At 42.1% G+C, this 16,578-nt stretch overlaps 1 protein-coding gene across 1 annotated transcript in view; it reads left to right on the top strand.

Annotated features, from left to right (window-relative positions):
* The window catches only part of LOC119964231, a 901,051-nt gene that overhangs the window by 850,148 nt on the left and 34,325 nt on the right, over positions 1-16,578 (top strand). The window contains 5 exon segments of the mRNA XM_038793515.1: positions 2,192-2,263; positions 2,805-2,882; positions 8,615-8,808; positions 11,485-11,618; positions 14,397-14,612. Coding sequence (XP_038649443.1) covers positions 2,192-2,263; positions 2,805-2,882; positions 8,615-8,808; positions 11,485-11,618; positions 14,397-14,612 — 694 coding nt within the window.

The raw sequence follows: 16,578 nt of genomic DNA, 5'->3' as shown, positions 1-16,578 counted from the left end.
TGCAGAAGTTCATCCTGATCCTACCGTGGTGTGGCACGCTAGCACAGTGGTTAGCACAGTTGTGTTTTCTTTCCAAACAATTTGATTATGACCAAGTTCTTTTTGAAAGGACTTACCATGTGCTTTATAATCCATTGTAGTTATGGAAATTTTGACGGACCAAACTGTGAGGAAGATGGGAATGTAAGATCACCAGAAACGAGAGAACTAATCAGCAAGTGCATTTAATCTGATGTGTGACTAAATTCTGCTTCATTTGGGACACAAGATTGTGAACTGCTGGAGCCCTGGCAGTTCCTGTATGATAAGTTATGTAGATAACCTCCATGTGGAGACATCCCATAGCAGGGCAGCAAACACCATTTCAGACCATAGCAATTCCATTAAGAAACTGTTGGTCTGCCACTCTAAGAATTGTTATCATAGAATTGTTATGGTGCCTTGGCTCATTTGAGTGTGCATTAGTTCTCCAAAGGGCATTATGACTTAGTGCCATTCCCATGCCTTTTCCTCTGCACATTATTTCTATTCAAGTATTCTTCCAATGCCCTCTTGAGCAGTGCATAAGCGATGATGTGGAATTACACTGCCCAACATGTATCATGAGATGCTGACTACATTGAAGCTCTAGATCGAATGCTGTGTTGGAAATTGTCTGCGTTTGTTTTGAATTGGGAGTAGTTTGTTAAGAGCTTGAGTTTTTAGTCAAAAGAATTGAACTTGAAGCCTTGCACATTGTCTCTATTCATTTTTTTTCTTTCTCAGTCCTAATATAAAAGGTTATAATAGTGTAACGGGCAGAGAGGGAGAAGAGTTTCTGAAGAGGGGAATTTTAAAGTATTTTTTCAGTCTAATGAGGGAGAATGCTGTTTTTGGGGGGAATGAGGTGTGTCGAGTAGATCTAGAGTCAGTTGCCGAATATTTAGGAAGCAGTGACCATATTAACTGTGGGGAAAAATACAAGAAGCAGTCCAGAGTAAGAATACTTACTTGGAGAAAGGGCAATTTCAATTTGGTAAGAACATATTTGAACCAAAGTTTGTCAGGCAAAACTAATGAAACAATGGCCTGCCTATAAAGAGGCGATGGTTCAGGTGTGGTCTTGGTGCATTCCCACAAACTGGAATAAGGTAGGACAAATGAAGCTAGTGCTCTCCCTGCATGACAAAAGCATTGAAGAGTAAGATGGAACAGAAAATGGACTGGTGTGATGACGTTGGGTTGATGCGAGTGAGAAGCTAAATGTGGAAAATCCTGAGACGGTGCTAAAGGATGAGCAGAAGCTGACAACAAACGTAAAACATACTCTAGTCTTTTTATAGGCATATGAATGGTAAAAGGGTTGTAAAAGAAGTGGGGCTGATTAGGAATAAAAATGGTGGAGCCATGCATGGAGGCAGAGGGCATGGATGTTAAATGAGCAGTTTGCATCAATCGTGACCAAGGAGGATAACTGTCCAAGTGATAGAGGGAGGTAGTTAAGCACTAGATAGACTATAGTTTAATACAGTAAGAAGTCTTACAACACCAGGTTAAAGTCCAACAGGTTTGTTACAACCACTAGCTTTCGGAGCACTGCTCCTTCCTCAGGTGAATGAGGAAGCTAGTGATCCGAAAGCTAGTGTTTGTAACAAAGCTGTTGGACTTTAACCTGGTGTTGTAAGACTTCTTACTGTGCTCACCCCAGTCCAACGCCGGCATCTCCACATTATAATTTGACAGACAAGGTATTAGAAAGGCTGACTGTATTTAACATTGGTAAGTCATGAGGACCAGATCAGAGACCTCCGAGGATACAAATGATGGTGGAAGTTGCAAAGTCACTTCCAGAGTAGTCCAATCCTTTGGATACCAGGGGACTGGAGAATTGTAGCATTTACAACCTTGTTAAAAAAAGGGTGAAGATAAGCCCAGTCAGTTTTACCTTGGTGGTGGGAAAGCTTTTAGAAATTATGTTCTGGGCTAAAAGTAACAGTCATTTGAAAGAACGTGGATTCATGTTTAATAATTAAGATATCATCACCATCTAGTATAATTGTACATCTTGTGTCTGACTAATTTAACTAAACCAGCTGATCAAGGTTTGAAACACTGAATCTTCAGTTTACAAGGATTTTCTTTTTAATGGATTTAGTTGAGAAAGAAAGCATTTTTTTAAGTGACTTAATTTTGTGTTTTATAACAATTGCAGCTACAAAAACTGGCCAAACTGGGATGAGGATGAAATTTTAAGTTCACCAGGAATAAGCGAAATAATCAGGAAGTAAGTTACATCTGATGTGTGATGAAATTCTGCTTCATCAGGAATACAGTGTGAAAGGGAATTACTGGCGATTCCTAGACAATGGTGTAGGAATTTCCTCATGAAGATGTTCCATTGCAATGCAATAGACACCATTCCAGACAATAGCAATCACGTTTTAAAAAACTGCCTGCTGTACTATTTGCGTTATTCCGAGTGATTGGAGAATATCAGTGCAAAATGTATTTACTGAACAGCCGGCAATTTTTCATCATTTGAGGTCTTTAGTTGTTTGCCACAGATTAGCATTTCTGGACTACGCAGCAAGGGTAAAAGATCGAAGGAATGGGTTGCCCTCTGCATTCGCCTCTTCTTTGTATGAGTGTGTGTGTGTGCGTGTGTGTGTTGCTCTCCCTGATGTATATATGTGTAAATTTCTTGTGAAATTTGAAGAGACAAAATCACAATCTAGAACAGCCATACATCTGGAGTGCGACCCGTTTAGCAGAATGAGTTGATCCAAGTCCCGAAGATTTATTTTGTGGTTTGTGACCAATTGCAGATACAGAAACTTCAACACTTCAAAATGTGAGAAAAATAGCTATTTGAAATCTCCAGAAATGAATGCAGTGATCAAAAAGTAAGTTTGATCTGGATGTGTGACCAAATGCCTCATTCGGAATACAACAAGGGAATGAAATATCTTGGGAGCCTTGCTATGTCGGAACTTCTCTCATGTAGACATCCCATAACAGTGCAGTGAACACCATTTCAGACTATAGCAATCACAGTCGAGCAACTGCTCAACTGCCTCTCTAATGTATAGTGTACCTACTGATTAGAGAGGTTTTTTTTAGAATCACCACAAAACATCTGAAACTTATCAGTTGAATTGCTTGACCTACAATATCAAGGTTTTAAATTGTTTACCTCCAATCAATATTTCTGGACCTTACAACAAGGATATAATATTGAAGTTGGTTTCCCTCTTTTTTTCACCCCAGCATCAGTACAAATGTCCTTCAAACTTCCTGTCAATGTTGGGAGTGGAAAGTTATCACCCATCTGGTGTAGTCATTCATCTGAACTTGTATCCTGACCTCTCACTCTAGTATGTTTTGCATTGTCTTGTATTCTAACTTGTCAAGCTGGTTCTGGGATTCATTTCATAAAGTGCTCTTCCCAAGTGGCTATTCATATTTAAATCATGATAGTTGAGTGCTGTCGAGGATATTTGACTGTGGGCAGCATCATGCTCAATGCAGTGGAATTCATTGGAGATTACTGGGAGTCCGAGGTAAATGTTTGACACATAGTTTGCTGAGGACATTGTATGGCAATGGTCTTGTTAACTGAGTGAGACCTGGGATTAAACCCAAGGTTATTTTGGCCTGTGCAGCTCTTCATTAAACTCTGAGCTATTAAATGGGAAAGAACGAAAAGGCATAAAAACAGATGTGTTGGACTTAGGACTTTTTGAGCTTTGCGGTTTGCTTTAAGTGACTGAGCAGTGTGTCGTTTTCTCTTTCTTGTTTGTGGTTTGCTCACTTTTTTTGTTTTTACTTTTTCAAACTGAGATTTTGCCTATTGTAGCTTTGGTTAGCGAGAGGGTGACCTGAAGGGCCATGGTGCAAAGAGGCCTACTTGTGAAGAAATTGAAAGGCATATTTGTGTCCTATCATAATAAAGAAAAATGATTGGTTTGGAAGAAAGGCAGTTTCCAGGGAATGTTTTCTCTGAGCAAGTAAACCCAACTGGATTGCATTGATGTAAAAAAAAGGTTAACCACCAACAACAGTCTTGGAACATGCATGAAAAATGCATCACCTGAGATGACATTCTGGTCACTACAACCTGTCAATTAGTGTTGTGATGCATTGTTCATTACTCTGCACTCTACCCCACCCAGAAGCCTATAATCTCTTGGACCAGGTTTTAATAACCTGAGCCAATTGTGGGTCTGGTTTGGTTTGGTTGTGGTGGGGTGCGGTGGGGATAAATCCAATTTTTGATTGTGGAAACTAGGACAGAAGACCACATTTGTTCTTAATACATGCTACAAGGTTCCTATTTATTGTACCAGGCAAAATATATATGTAGTAATGAAACCAAAAAGGGTCAAAATCCGGCTGTTTCCGTAATGATGAAAGCTTAATTCACAATAAAATAATATGCTAGGTTGGCCATGTTATTTGGAAAGTTAATCTCTATTTCAACTTTTTTCTTGGGTCGAGGCAGAGGTTGGAAACTGTTTCTTTGTTTTTCGCAGTACCATGGTTTTCAACCTGTCAGCATTGTGGTTAGTTAGCAATTGTCAAGAGCCACTTGTATTTAAATAACATCTTTAATGTGGTGAAACATTCCAAAATGCTTCATAGGGGCATCATCGAACCAAGTTTCACACTGAACAACACATGATGATATTTGGGGAAGATGGCCAAAAGTATGGTAAAACATATGTGTGAAGGAGAAGTGCGCAGCAGAGGGCTTTATGGTGGAGCTAACATTGATAGAGCAATTACATTCAGATATTAAAGATGGACAGAACTGGAGGAAAGTAAGCAAAGTGAACAGGTTTAAAGTGATTTGCAAAAGAAGCAAATGTGATATGAGATCACACACAAGTGGTTTGAATCTGGAATGTGCTGCCTGAAAGTGTGATGGAGGCAGGTTCAATTGAGACATTCAAGAAGGCATTAGTAATTATTTCTAATCAAATAATGGGCAGGATTGCAGGGGGGTGGCACTAAGCCATGATGCTCTTTTGAGAGAGCTGGAGTGGACACTGCCTCCTGTGCTGTAACTTTATAGAACCTTAGTTAGGCCACACTTGGAGTATAGTGTTCAGTTCTGGTCGCCACACTACCAGAAGGATGTGGAGGCTTTAGAGAGAGGGTGCAGAAGAGATTTACCAGGATGTTGCATGGTATCGAGAGCATTAGCTATAAGGAGAGGTTTAATAAACTCGGTTTGTTCTAACTGGAATGACGGAGGTTGAGGGGTGACCTGATAGAGGTCTACAAAATTATGAGGGGCATAGACAGAGTGGCTAGTCAGAGGCTTTTTCCCAGGGTAGAGGGGTCAATTACTAGGGGGCATAGGTTTAAGGGGCAAGGTTTAGAGAAGATGTACGAGGCAAGTTCTTTTTTACACAGAGCGTAGTGGGTGCCTGGAACTCGCTGCCGGAGAAGGTGGTGGAAGCAGGGACGATAGTGATGTTTGAGGGACATCTTGACAAATACATGAATAGGATGGGAATAGAGGGATATGAACCCTGGCGGTGCAGAAGATTTTAGTTTAGATGGGCAGCATGGTCGGCACACGCTTGGAGTTCCGAAGGGTCTGTTCCTGTGCTGTACTTTTATTTTTTCTTCTTTGTTCTTTGTAACAATTCTGTAATGCTGTGATTCTGTGTAATTACTCTGAACTCTGAATTTATCTCGGGTTACAATTTTTCCAGTGTTACCATGTCCTTTTGTCCTTTGCCACCTGAGTCTGAGTACTTTCAATGTTAATTTTCGGAAGAGACAGTTTCAGGATCTAAAAGGGATGCTGATGAATAATTTAAAATAATGTAATAGATTAGAGGTTTCCGATGACTTAGTGGCGACACACTCACTTATTAATTATGTGTTGGGAACAGAGGTTTTATTCCAGTGGGACCACACATTAGTGCTTCAGGCCAAATTTTCTCGTCAGCAGGTACTGATTAAATTCTATCATATTGTGAGTCAGCAGAGTACCCTCTAGCTCAGTAACTTATTCCCAACTGGGCATATTGTTGATGGAGTAAAATCTTGTGGTTGTGATCTTTTAAATTCATTTTACTTTATACTTTTGAGGGTTAAGCCTACATAATATGATCTAAGCATGACCAAAATAGTTAAGGAAGCTCCTTGATGCAACAAATGACCCCTGACGTCTTCCTCTAGGCTTGATTCAATATATTGTGTTTCAATATAGAGTCACTGTTCCCTTAAGCAAAGGTAACTACCTGAAAACAAATTTAACACTACGTGACCTTGCCACCTCTATCTCTGCTGATTTTCTTGAAGACTGATATTTCTGTTCTTCCAGTAAGTACTGCCCTCTTGCTGTGCACCATGTATTGCCTTTGCCATTGACAGCTGTGCCTTCAGCCGTTTTGACTCTAAACTCTATTCTCACTTTAAGCCCCTCCCCTCTTTAAGGTAGTCCTAAAAACCTTCATCCTTGACCAAGCTTCAGGTATTGCAGCTGACTTCACTGATATGCAATCCGCCTGATATTTCAAAGGATTCCAATATATCGTACATTGGCCACCGAAACATGCAAATTGATTGAGCACCCTTAAAAACAGGTGCAAAAGAGCAGTTATCCCTGGATTAAATCTCTGCCAAATGAGCTGAATGCTGCCAAACTGGAATGCAGATGAAGTAAAGATTACTGCATGTGACACTGCCCCATTTTAGTCTCTCTCTGTTTTGTTTGATTCAACCTCCTGTGAAATATAATGGGATCTTTTATTGTTAGAAGTTATGATTCTGTGTTGCAAGGGCTTTGCTGCACAGCAGATGTCATGTCATAAAGAATGTGCAGAACAAGAGCAGGTTAAGTTGCCTATAAAAATAATGTCCTATGGTTGCCAGTACTAACCGCCAGCTGCAAATAAATGAGTGGCAAGCTGAACATACTGGAGCATCACATTAGACCATAAGACATAGGAGTGGAAGTAAGGCCATTCGGCCCATCGAGTCCACTCCGCCATTCAATCATGGCTGATGGGCATTTCAACTCCACCTACCAGCATTCTCCCAGTAGCCCTTAATTCCTCGCGACATCAAGAATTTATCTATCTCTGCCTTGAAGCCATTTAGCGTCCCGGCCTCCACTGCACTCCGCGGCAATGAATTCCACAGGCCCACCACTCTCTGGCTGAAGAAATATCTCCGCATTTCTGATCTGAATTTACCCCCTCTAATTCTAAGGCTGTGCCCACGGGTCCTCGTCTCCTCGCCTAACGGAAACAGTTTCTTTGCGTCCACCCTTTCTAAGCCATGTATTATCTTGTAAGTTTCTATTAGATCTCCCCTTAACCTTCTAAACTCCAATGAATACAATCCCAGGATCCTCAGCCGTTCATCATATGTTAGACCCGCCATTCCAGGGATCATCCGTGTGAATCTCCGCTGGACACGCTCCAGTGCCAGCATGTCCTTCCTGAGATGTGGGGCCCAAAACTGGACACAGTACTCCAAATGGGGCCTAACCAGAGCCTTATAAAGGCTCAGTAGCACATCGCTGCTTTTATATTCCAACCCTCTTGAGATAAATGACAACATTGCATTCGCTTTCTTTATCACAGATTCAACCTGCATGTTTACCTTTAGGGAATCCTCGACTAGCACTCCCAGATCCCTTTGTACTTTGGCATTATGAATTTTCTCACCGTTTAGAAAGTAGTCTATGCTTGGATTCTTTTTTCCAAAGTGCAAGACCTCACATTTTCTCACGTTGAATTGCATCAGCCATTTCCTGCACCACTCTCCCAAACTGTCTAGATCCTTCTGCAGCCTCCCCACTTCCTCAGCACTACCTGCCTGACCACCTTAATAATCTTTATTACTGTCACAAGTAGGCTTACATTAATGCTGCATTGAAGTTACTGCGAAAATCCCCTAGTCACCACACTACAGCACCTGTTTGGGCACATATAGATACCTTCAATCGGACCTTTTACTGTGTTCTCCCTTTGGGGTGTCCAATCCTTAACAATGTGTCCCTCAGTCGAGCAACGATTGAATCTTTATACTTGCATTTTAAAAATAATTTGCTTTTGTCCTGTCTGACTTGGAATGCTGAGGGTATGTAAAAGATTTTTTTGAACTTGCTTCTGACTTGCTGCCAGATAAGGCAAAATCGAAACTCCAAGAGCTCTTGTATGTGTAGCTTCAGATAGATGTGTGCAAAATAATTTTGTGTGAGACCAGAGGCTCATAGGTGCACCTCCCAAAGAAGACAATTTCGGAACACCACCGCCTGCAAGTTCCTGTGGTCACACAACATCATGACCTGGACACGTACCTTCATTCCTGCAGCATCACTGGGTTAAAATTCATCAGATAGCTGCCTGATGGAACCATGGAAGTACCATTGGCAGGCATGCAGCAGCATTTGGGGGCAGCTCACCGCCACATGATCCAGGCTAACTAGGGATATGCAAAAAAAGTACTGGCTTTGCTAGTGTTGCCCATACTCCAGGAATACATTAAAAATAAACTTTATACATTGCAAAATTCGAAGTTACTGATTACAAACTCTAAGTTTATTTCTCCTTTTTGTTTGCTTATTCTGATGGACAGTTACTAATTCTTACTTTGTAACTATTTCCAGTGCTATGGCCTCAATTCTACGAGCTTGGCTGGACCAGTGCTCTGAAGACTTCCGTCAAGTTCCACATTACGCATGCCTCCGGAAGGTGCTTAGATACTTGAATCAGATGATGCCAGGGTCAGACCCTGAGCAACGAGCCCAGAACCTTCTTGATCAGCTTCAGGAGGAAGAATTAGGAGAACAGGAACTAGAGAGTAAGATTAATTTTTGTGTTGCAAGGAAAAAGCTGTTTTGAAGAAGCAAGTGGGATGGGGTGGGGTTTTATGCCCCATGGGGCTGGGGCAGAAAGTAGGGTGAACCATTCGAAGGTCCATTGACTTCAGTGGGAGTAGAAAATCCTACCCGGGGGGGGGAGCTGTTGAATCATGGTTGTAAATGCAATTCCTGAAGCTTATTTTAAATTCATCTTTGAAACGTTATTATATGCCATGCCCGTGGAATAACTTCAGAACACTGTAAACCCAATCCCTCGACACCCCATTTCCCCCTTTCCTCCCACCCCCTCCAAAAGTGTCAGCCTCTGCTTCCTCAAATGGAGACCCAGCCACCACCATTTGATGCTTGATTGATCTCATTCTCACTTTGAACCTCAGCGTCATTCAATTTCTCCAAACAGTCTGCAGATGGGTCCCACCTCCACCTGCCTTTTAAGGGTTAAGTGGAACATTCATTTTTCCAGTCCTCCTTTGGGGGCCCCTCTCTCATTTCGCACTAATGTATTGGTTCCAACTCCTGCTCTCGCCATAGCTGGGAAACTTCTTTGACCTAATTTCCAAATTCCACCCTTTGCTCACCTTCACTGGGTCCACCCCTGACTCTTCTCTTCTCTTGATTTCTCACTCTCCATTTCTGGAGATAGACACTACAAATTACAACTAACTGACAGCTTATATTCTCACTGCTTTCTGTAAAACATTCTCTCTGTTTCTTTGTCTCTGTCACATCTGTTCTCATGCAAACTTCCACATCAGTGTTTCTGACAACGTGGTTGCTGGGCCCTCCACTGTGCCCGTCCACTTCTCACACTTCCACTCACTTTCCAGAACATTGATAGGGTTGCCTTGTCCAACCCTTCCACCCTCTTGTGTTAAACAGAGCATCCTCATTTTCGCCACTCAAACATGCCACCACCAAACACATCTTCCCCTGTCCTCTTTCTGCATTCCACAGGGACACCCCCTCTGCATCACCCTTGTCCACTCCTCAGTCACTATTAATACCCCATCCCTTCCATGCAGCACTTGCCCTTTCACCTCCTCGCTTCTCATCATCCAATGCCCCAGATGTTTCTACCAGGTGAAGCAGATTTGTGTTTACTTTGAATTTAGTCTACTGCGTTTGCTGTTCACTAGACTAGACTAAACTACTTTGCAAATATCCTCTGTTCAGTCCACAAACATGACCCTGAGCCCCCGGTCAATTGTCATTGAAGTTCTCTACCTTTCTTCTTGAGGAACAGAACCTGGGGCGAAATTCTCCGACCCCACGCAAGGTCGGAAAATCGGCCGGCGGCGGCGTTATTCCCGCTCCCGCCATGTTAGGAATTATCCGACCCGCCATAAAACGGTGTTGTTCAAATCCCGCCGGCCGCCTCGGAGAACAGCTGGCGCCGGCGGGATGTCATGTTATTTTTAGGGTGAATAATTCTCCGGCCCGGATGGGCCGAAGTCCTACGTCGGCGAAAATCAGGTGTTGTTCAAATCCCGCCTCTTTCTCCTCCCTCCCCCTTTCTCCTCCCTCCCCCTTTCTCCTCCCTCCCCCTTTCTCCTCCCTCCCCCTTTCTCCTCCCTCCCCCTTTCTCCTCTCTCTCTCTCACATTTTCTTCATCCTGCCCTTTGTTCCAGAGCTATTTGATCCCCCTGTGCACTGGCACAGATTTACAGTGCGGTTTAGGTTCTGTGTTTACCCCAGGTGTGGGGGCGGGGAAAAAAGGGATGGATGAGGTTAGATGGAGGATGATTTGGGAGCGGGGTGGGGGTGGTTCAATGCAGTGCCCCTGAGGAATGCCGAACCCTCCCTCTTTTCCCCGCCCCCACACCTGGAGGCCCCGACGCCGGAGTCACCAGCGCCGCTTTTGCCCGCTGGTAATGGGCGTCACGTAAGTCTTCGGTGAATTTCGCCCCTGATCTTTCCCTTGGCACTATACAAATGAGTTCAACAATTTGGATCATAACCAAAAGATAAAATGCTGGAAAATCTCAGCAGGTCTGGCAGCATCTGTAGGGAGAGAAAAGAGCCAGCGTTTCAAGTCCAGATGACCCTTTGTCAAAGCTTTTCCCCTCCAGTCTCAAGTTTTGTAAGCCTAAATCTGTCCAAGTAATGGACAGGTTTTCCCAGAACTTGTCAGTGCTTCTGGAAAGGATCCATGAAATATTTACCTCCTTCTCCAACCACATCTCCACTCCTTGCAATCCTAATTTAAGGGTTTATGATTACAGAATACACTAAAGCAAATTCTACTCGTGCATCTTTCACTTAAGGTTGCATTATGATGATATTTCGCCAAGCAGCATTTATTATGACTTTCTGGACAATTTCCTCTAACTGTTGCTGGCAATAGTATTTTTGTTACATTCTGGGACTTAAAAAACTTAGTGAATTGGAAGATTTGCTCAGGCACAGATTTAGCTCCCCATCTATCTTGTCTGCATCACTTATTTTCTTGCTACTCCAGCGCTCCTATTCAAAGGCTTTGACTGCAACATCATACAAGACTAATTTCAATGAATCTAGATTTTAAAAATACAGCTGTAAGAAAATTGTAAATCAGTGCCAGATTTCTAATCGTGCAGGTTTGAAAAGTGCTTTCTCTTTTAGTTGAGTGCCATGAACTTTGGGCATAAAATAAATGTCTCTTTTCAATTGCACAGATAGTAACCACGGAAAGATCACTTTCCAACTGGGAGAGGAAGGGGATGTAAAGATAGAGGGAGTTGACGAAAAACAGGACATCCTCTCCTTCCCGTCGGACATCGTTGCAGAGCAGCTGACGTACATGGATGCTGTGAGTAAACACTAATTTGGGGCTATTCTGTCGGCACCAGCTGCCCAGTTACTCTTGAGTTTGATGTTTCAGTCTGTAGTCAGCATCCCAATCTCTCTCCACACCATTAGTGCTGCTAGTGTCCTGTCAGTCATTATAACTGAATTCATTTCACAATGCAGTGTTCTAAGACACCAAAACATGTTGTTTAACCGGTGACTTAGTATTAAGATTGGAATCTATCAGTGAAGACGTCAATGGCCGCTGTAGTTTTTCTGAATATGAACATCATGTGAAATAAGTAGCCTTGGCGGTGGCTGAAAATCCCTTATAATATCATCTAGTGTTCGGCTTCTGCGCAATGTGTAAGTCGCATTCCAGGATAAAAGCTGCAATATTCACAGCTGACATAAAAATGATGACCAATATGAGCAGGCAGTGGAAATTTTTTTTTAGTTTCTAGATGAAGCCCGATTGAAGTTCGCGTGGAAAAAGCTTGGCAAACTTTTCATTGTCATGATAGAACATGTCAAGTGCAACTAGCCCGCTTGAGTGGGATATAATTATGATTAGATTTACTTGACAGATGCCAGTGGAGAGTACATTCAGACAAGCAGGTTAAGTTAAAATTGCCACCCATGGTTGCCTCAAAATAATTTTTTTTTTTAGCAATCTGTGTAATTGAAACATCTACTTTATGAAGAAGACCTTGCATTTTTGGAATATTGAGAGGGCATCTTTTAAAATAAATTATTCTATAAATTTCTTCTTTTAGCCCAGATGAGCTAACCTCTTCTCCAAACATTACTGGATCTGGCTCACAAAAAATCCGTGCTGCTTTAGCACCCTGAACTCACTCCCCTAGCTCATCTCAATACTGCCCCTCAGCAATATGATCTACAGGCATTGGGGTTAGCTTCTACAGGTACATTGATGCCTAGCTCTACCCCTTTGCCACTTCTGTTGATCTTTGCCTTGTCATTGTGCTGTTAGACTGGTAGTTAATTTGCTTGTGCACGAGCCATAAATTTCCTGCCATTGAACATAGGGAAGATTGAAGGCATAATCAGTCTTCAGCAGGCACCAGAAACGGTATGCCCTCCTAATCACTGGCTCTGGCAAAACCAAACTATCTATGATACATGTAAGCGTAATTTTCAACCCCATCACAAAAATAATTACTTCAACCTGTTAGATTCCCAGTTGATATAACTGAACGGGCAAGTCCCAGAATGGGACCATGGCTCAAAAGACTACAACGTTAACTTTTTATTAAAACGTCGAGAACGGAGTCATGTGACTGCTAATTAGTTTCAACAACCAGAAAAAAATCATTTAATAAACACAAAAAAATTGGGTTACAATACAATACTCCTTAATTAGGATTGATGATGATTACAAAGTGCATCTTAAGCTACAATGGTCTCATTAACACACAGTCCCATTTAAGCATACAAGATGACTGGTCAAATACACAATCCGCTCTGAACCCAAGTTAGTGTCTGTGGATTTTTCCTCCGAATCTTCCCCCAGATGATTCTTATTCCATGAGCCACCTTGTCTCACTGAACTCCGGCTTTCATATGAGTGATTTCAAATTTCTGGCATGGTAGCAAAGTGGTTAGCACTGTTGCTTCACAACTCCAGGGTCCCAAGTTCAATTCCCGGCCTTGGGTCACTGTCTGCACGTTCTCCCAGTGTGTGTGTGGGTTTCCTTCGGGTGCGTCCGGTTTCCTCCCACAGCCCAAAGATGTGCAGGTTAGGTGGATTGGCCAGGCTAAATTTCCCTTATCATCCAAAAAGGTTAGGTGGGGTTAGTAGATTACGGGTATGGGGTGGAGCTGTGGACTTAAGTGCAGTGCTCTTTCCAAGGGCCGGTGCAGATCAGATGGGCTGAATGGCCTCCTTTTTTGCACTGTACATTCTATGAAATTCCACTTTCAACAAGTCACACTTTTTCAAATCTTCTTTTAAATTAAATGATATTTTCCCTCTGTTGCTTCCATCAAGGGCTTTGCTTTCATGTTTTACCCCTCTCCCTCCAAGTTTCCTTTGTCTTAAATGCTTTTACACAAATTCTGAGGTGCAACCACCAATTTCCACAATTATTTCAAATAATATCTCCCAAACTGTAGTGCTTTCTCACAATCCTTAGCACCACTCACAATCCTTAGCACCAGCCTTAAAACCTGTATCTTCGCCTAGGATTTTGGTGAGCCATCCTAATAGTGCATTTTGTTTCTGACTTTTTTTCTGGTTTATTTTCTGAACTTGAATACTGTCCCAATTGGATTAAATAGCTCCCTCGCGCCTTATTTCTGACCTTCTATTCGGACAGTGATTATTTGAGTTTGATCTTGACTAACAAATTTATGAAGGATACAGCTTTTATTTGCATTCAATTTTATAAAATATTTTTAGTTAGTGTTACCAACCATTTTAATTGGTGCATATGAGGCTTTTATTTATGAGGCTCTTGTAAAGTCAATTTTGTCAAAGATAATCTTTTTCACTTATGGGGTATACATTTGACTCGGGTGATTATGCAAAACATGTGGTATTGGTTTGGCCACCCGTCATACACCGCATCCAACATTAGCAGGCAGCTTGAAGGGACATTACATGTTTCACGCCACTACCCAAGACTAATATCTACTCCGGTATCTGTGAGAATTATCCACCGGTGACTGACAAACATTCTACTTAGGTATTAGGGAAGTGGGCAGGAGGGTTTGTTTGTATTTTTTAGAGTTCAAGTGGTCCATTGTGCTATTCGTGATTATTTTTATTTTTGATCAGCAACTGTTCAAAAAGGTGGTTCCCCATCATTGCCTGGGATTCATCTGGTCCCAACGGGACAAGAAGGAAAACAAGCATCTGGTATCTACAATACGGGCCACTATTGCCCAATTCAATCTCGTCACAAGGTGTGTCATCAGCACCATATTAAAGGATTTCCTGATGAAACCACTGCAGAGGGCAAAAATAATTGAGAAGTGGATTGACATTGCTCAGGTACAACATTAATTATTGATTTTTGTCTATGCGAAAAGCTAAATTCCACATGCATGTGGAAAAATAAAGCATGCAAGCTGGTCCGGTTAAGTGTTAACAAGTTCAAGCACAGAAAATCTCTCAGATTGTAGGTGAGCGAGAACCTGAATGAGGTAGGTTTCTGAAGCAGAAGAGTAGACTTCTGTAGAATGGCGAATCACTGCATTCATAGTTTCCATAGTGCTGAGAGCCTGCAAAAGTAAATCAGTAAAATTTGTTATTGTGAAGAACAAGCATCTAGTATGTAAAATTTGTCTCCCTTGGCTGCAAATAACAGAGTAAGCTGAATAAGTAGCCCCTTAATTGGCGGTGCCTATCACAGAAGCTGTTTTGCCAGATTTTGTGATTTGGAGATCCTGTAGTCATGTCGCAATCAGGTGCCACTTAATTATACAAAAAATGTGATGGCCATGTATTTATTTTCTAACTGACATGCTTCAATTAATGTCTTGCATTTTTTAAAAGTTTTAGAGCCGCTGTTGTTTGAGCCCTGGGCAAAGGCTTCTGCCCAGTCTTAAAATCTGGCTTTATTATCTATTGATTTCCTTGGGATAAAATAAAGCTGCAGTTAGTCTGAAGAAGAAGAGGTTAGGGTTATGTAGCTAACAGTCCATGCCTCCACTAATGCTTGCATTTGAACACTTAAGGGCGGGGCGATGCTAAGAAATTGGATCCAGCAATGGGATCGAAGATGTAGTGGGCAATTTAGGGATTAACATACTGAGAGTAAAACTGCTAGCACTGAGTAAGAGGTATACGCACACAACTGGCCTCAGTTACATTGTTCCATTCAGACTTAAATTTGTTAATAAGCAGGATATTCCTGCTCAGCCAGGGTGACTTGCTCAAGATAACTAGTCCTCCAGGACACTCTGATCTGACCAGCTATTAGCCCATTACAGAACCCGATGGCCTCTTGTCCATAAATTGTATTCGTAGCACAACCCTGTTCTTTAGTGTAAATGGGAGTAGGCAATCAAAAACACAATAGCAATGATTAATTCAAGACTGGACACCCTGGGACTGAGCCATTGTTTGAGGGGCTGGGCGGAGCTCCGAGAAAAGAATCCTGTTTGAACCGGTAATGGTAGAAGGATTTGGAAACCCACCGAGAGAGGTCATGAAAAACTGCCACAGATACCGGCTTTCGAAAAGGGGTCTAAAGGAGCTACTTCAACAACCGGAATATATTCTATAAATCCAAGCATCTGCTTGCCTAAGTGGGGCTGAGAGCTGTATGTTTATTTAACGTGGTGTTTAAGGGAAAGCTGATGTTGGGGTTAAAAGATGCATGTAAGCTATTCTTGTTGGGTTTGAAGCTAATACAAATATAATATTGTTTTTCTTTTGTTTGTTTTTAAAAATAGCCAAGCCCTTATTACCCCTGCAGCAAATCAATCTTTTTGCACAGTCTTATAAAAATGTTTTTAAATGTTACAGTCTTGGTCCAGTATCATAGCCACTGTTGGGATATGACCAGGCATCCGTAACACTGGCTGTAATTAATTAATGACATTTTATTCCTACTTCCTGTCTAAATTATTTCTGGTGGATGATCCAATGCAGGTGGGACTTCCCTCTGACATCTTGCCAAATTTACTGTTCTGCATTTTACTGAGTGCTGAATGTCAGCATACTGAACAGCAGCTATGGGGGGGGGGGGGGGTTTATAAATAAATCCGGGGTAGGGCCTTGTTTAGCTCACGAATGGAGGCAGACGGGGCCTAAAATTATTGGTGCCGGTTTAGCGTTCTGTTTTCTTGGTCATCTTGGGGCAGGTGGGTTTGCGGCTCGGCGGTTCCCACATCAGTTACGCTCATTAAAGCCTTGCTAATTGCACTGACAGGAGGTGGAATGGGATTTTCCACTTGGTCTCCAGTTTCACAGCAATTCACCTGGCTTCAGGCTATATCCGAATGCCAGAGCT

This window comes from Scyliorhinus canicula, chromosome 4, assembly GCF_902713615.1.
Source record: "Scyliorhinus canicula chromosome 4, sScyCan1.1, whole genome shotgun sequence".
In the NCBI taxonomy this organism is placed as follows: Eukaryota; Metazoa; Chordata; class Chondrichthyes; order Carcharhiniformes; family Scyliorhinidae; genus Scyliorhinus; species Scyliorhinus canicula.
Note: the sequence above shows the minus strand (reverse complement) of the source record. Positions and strands in the feature narration are given on the sequence as shown.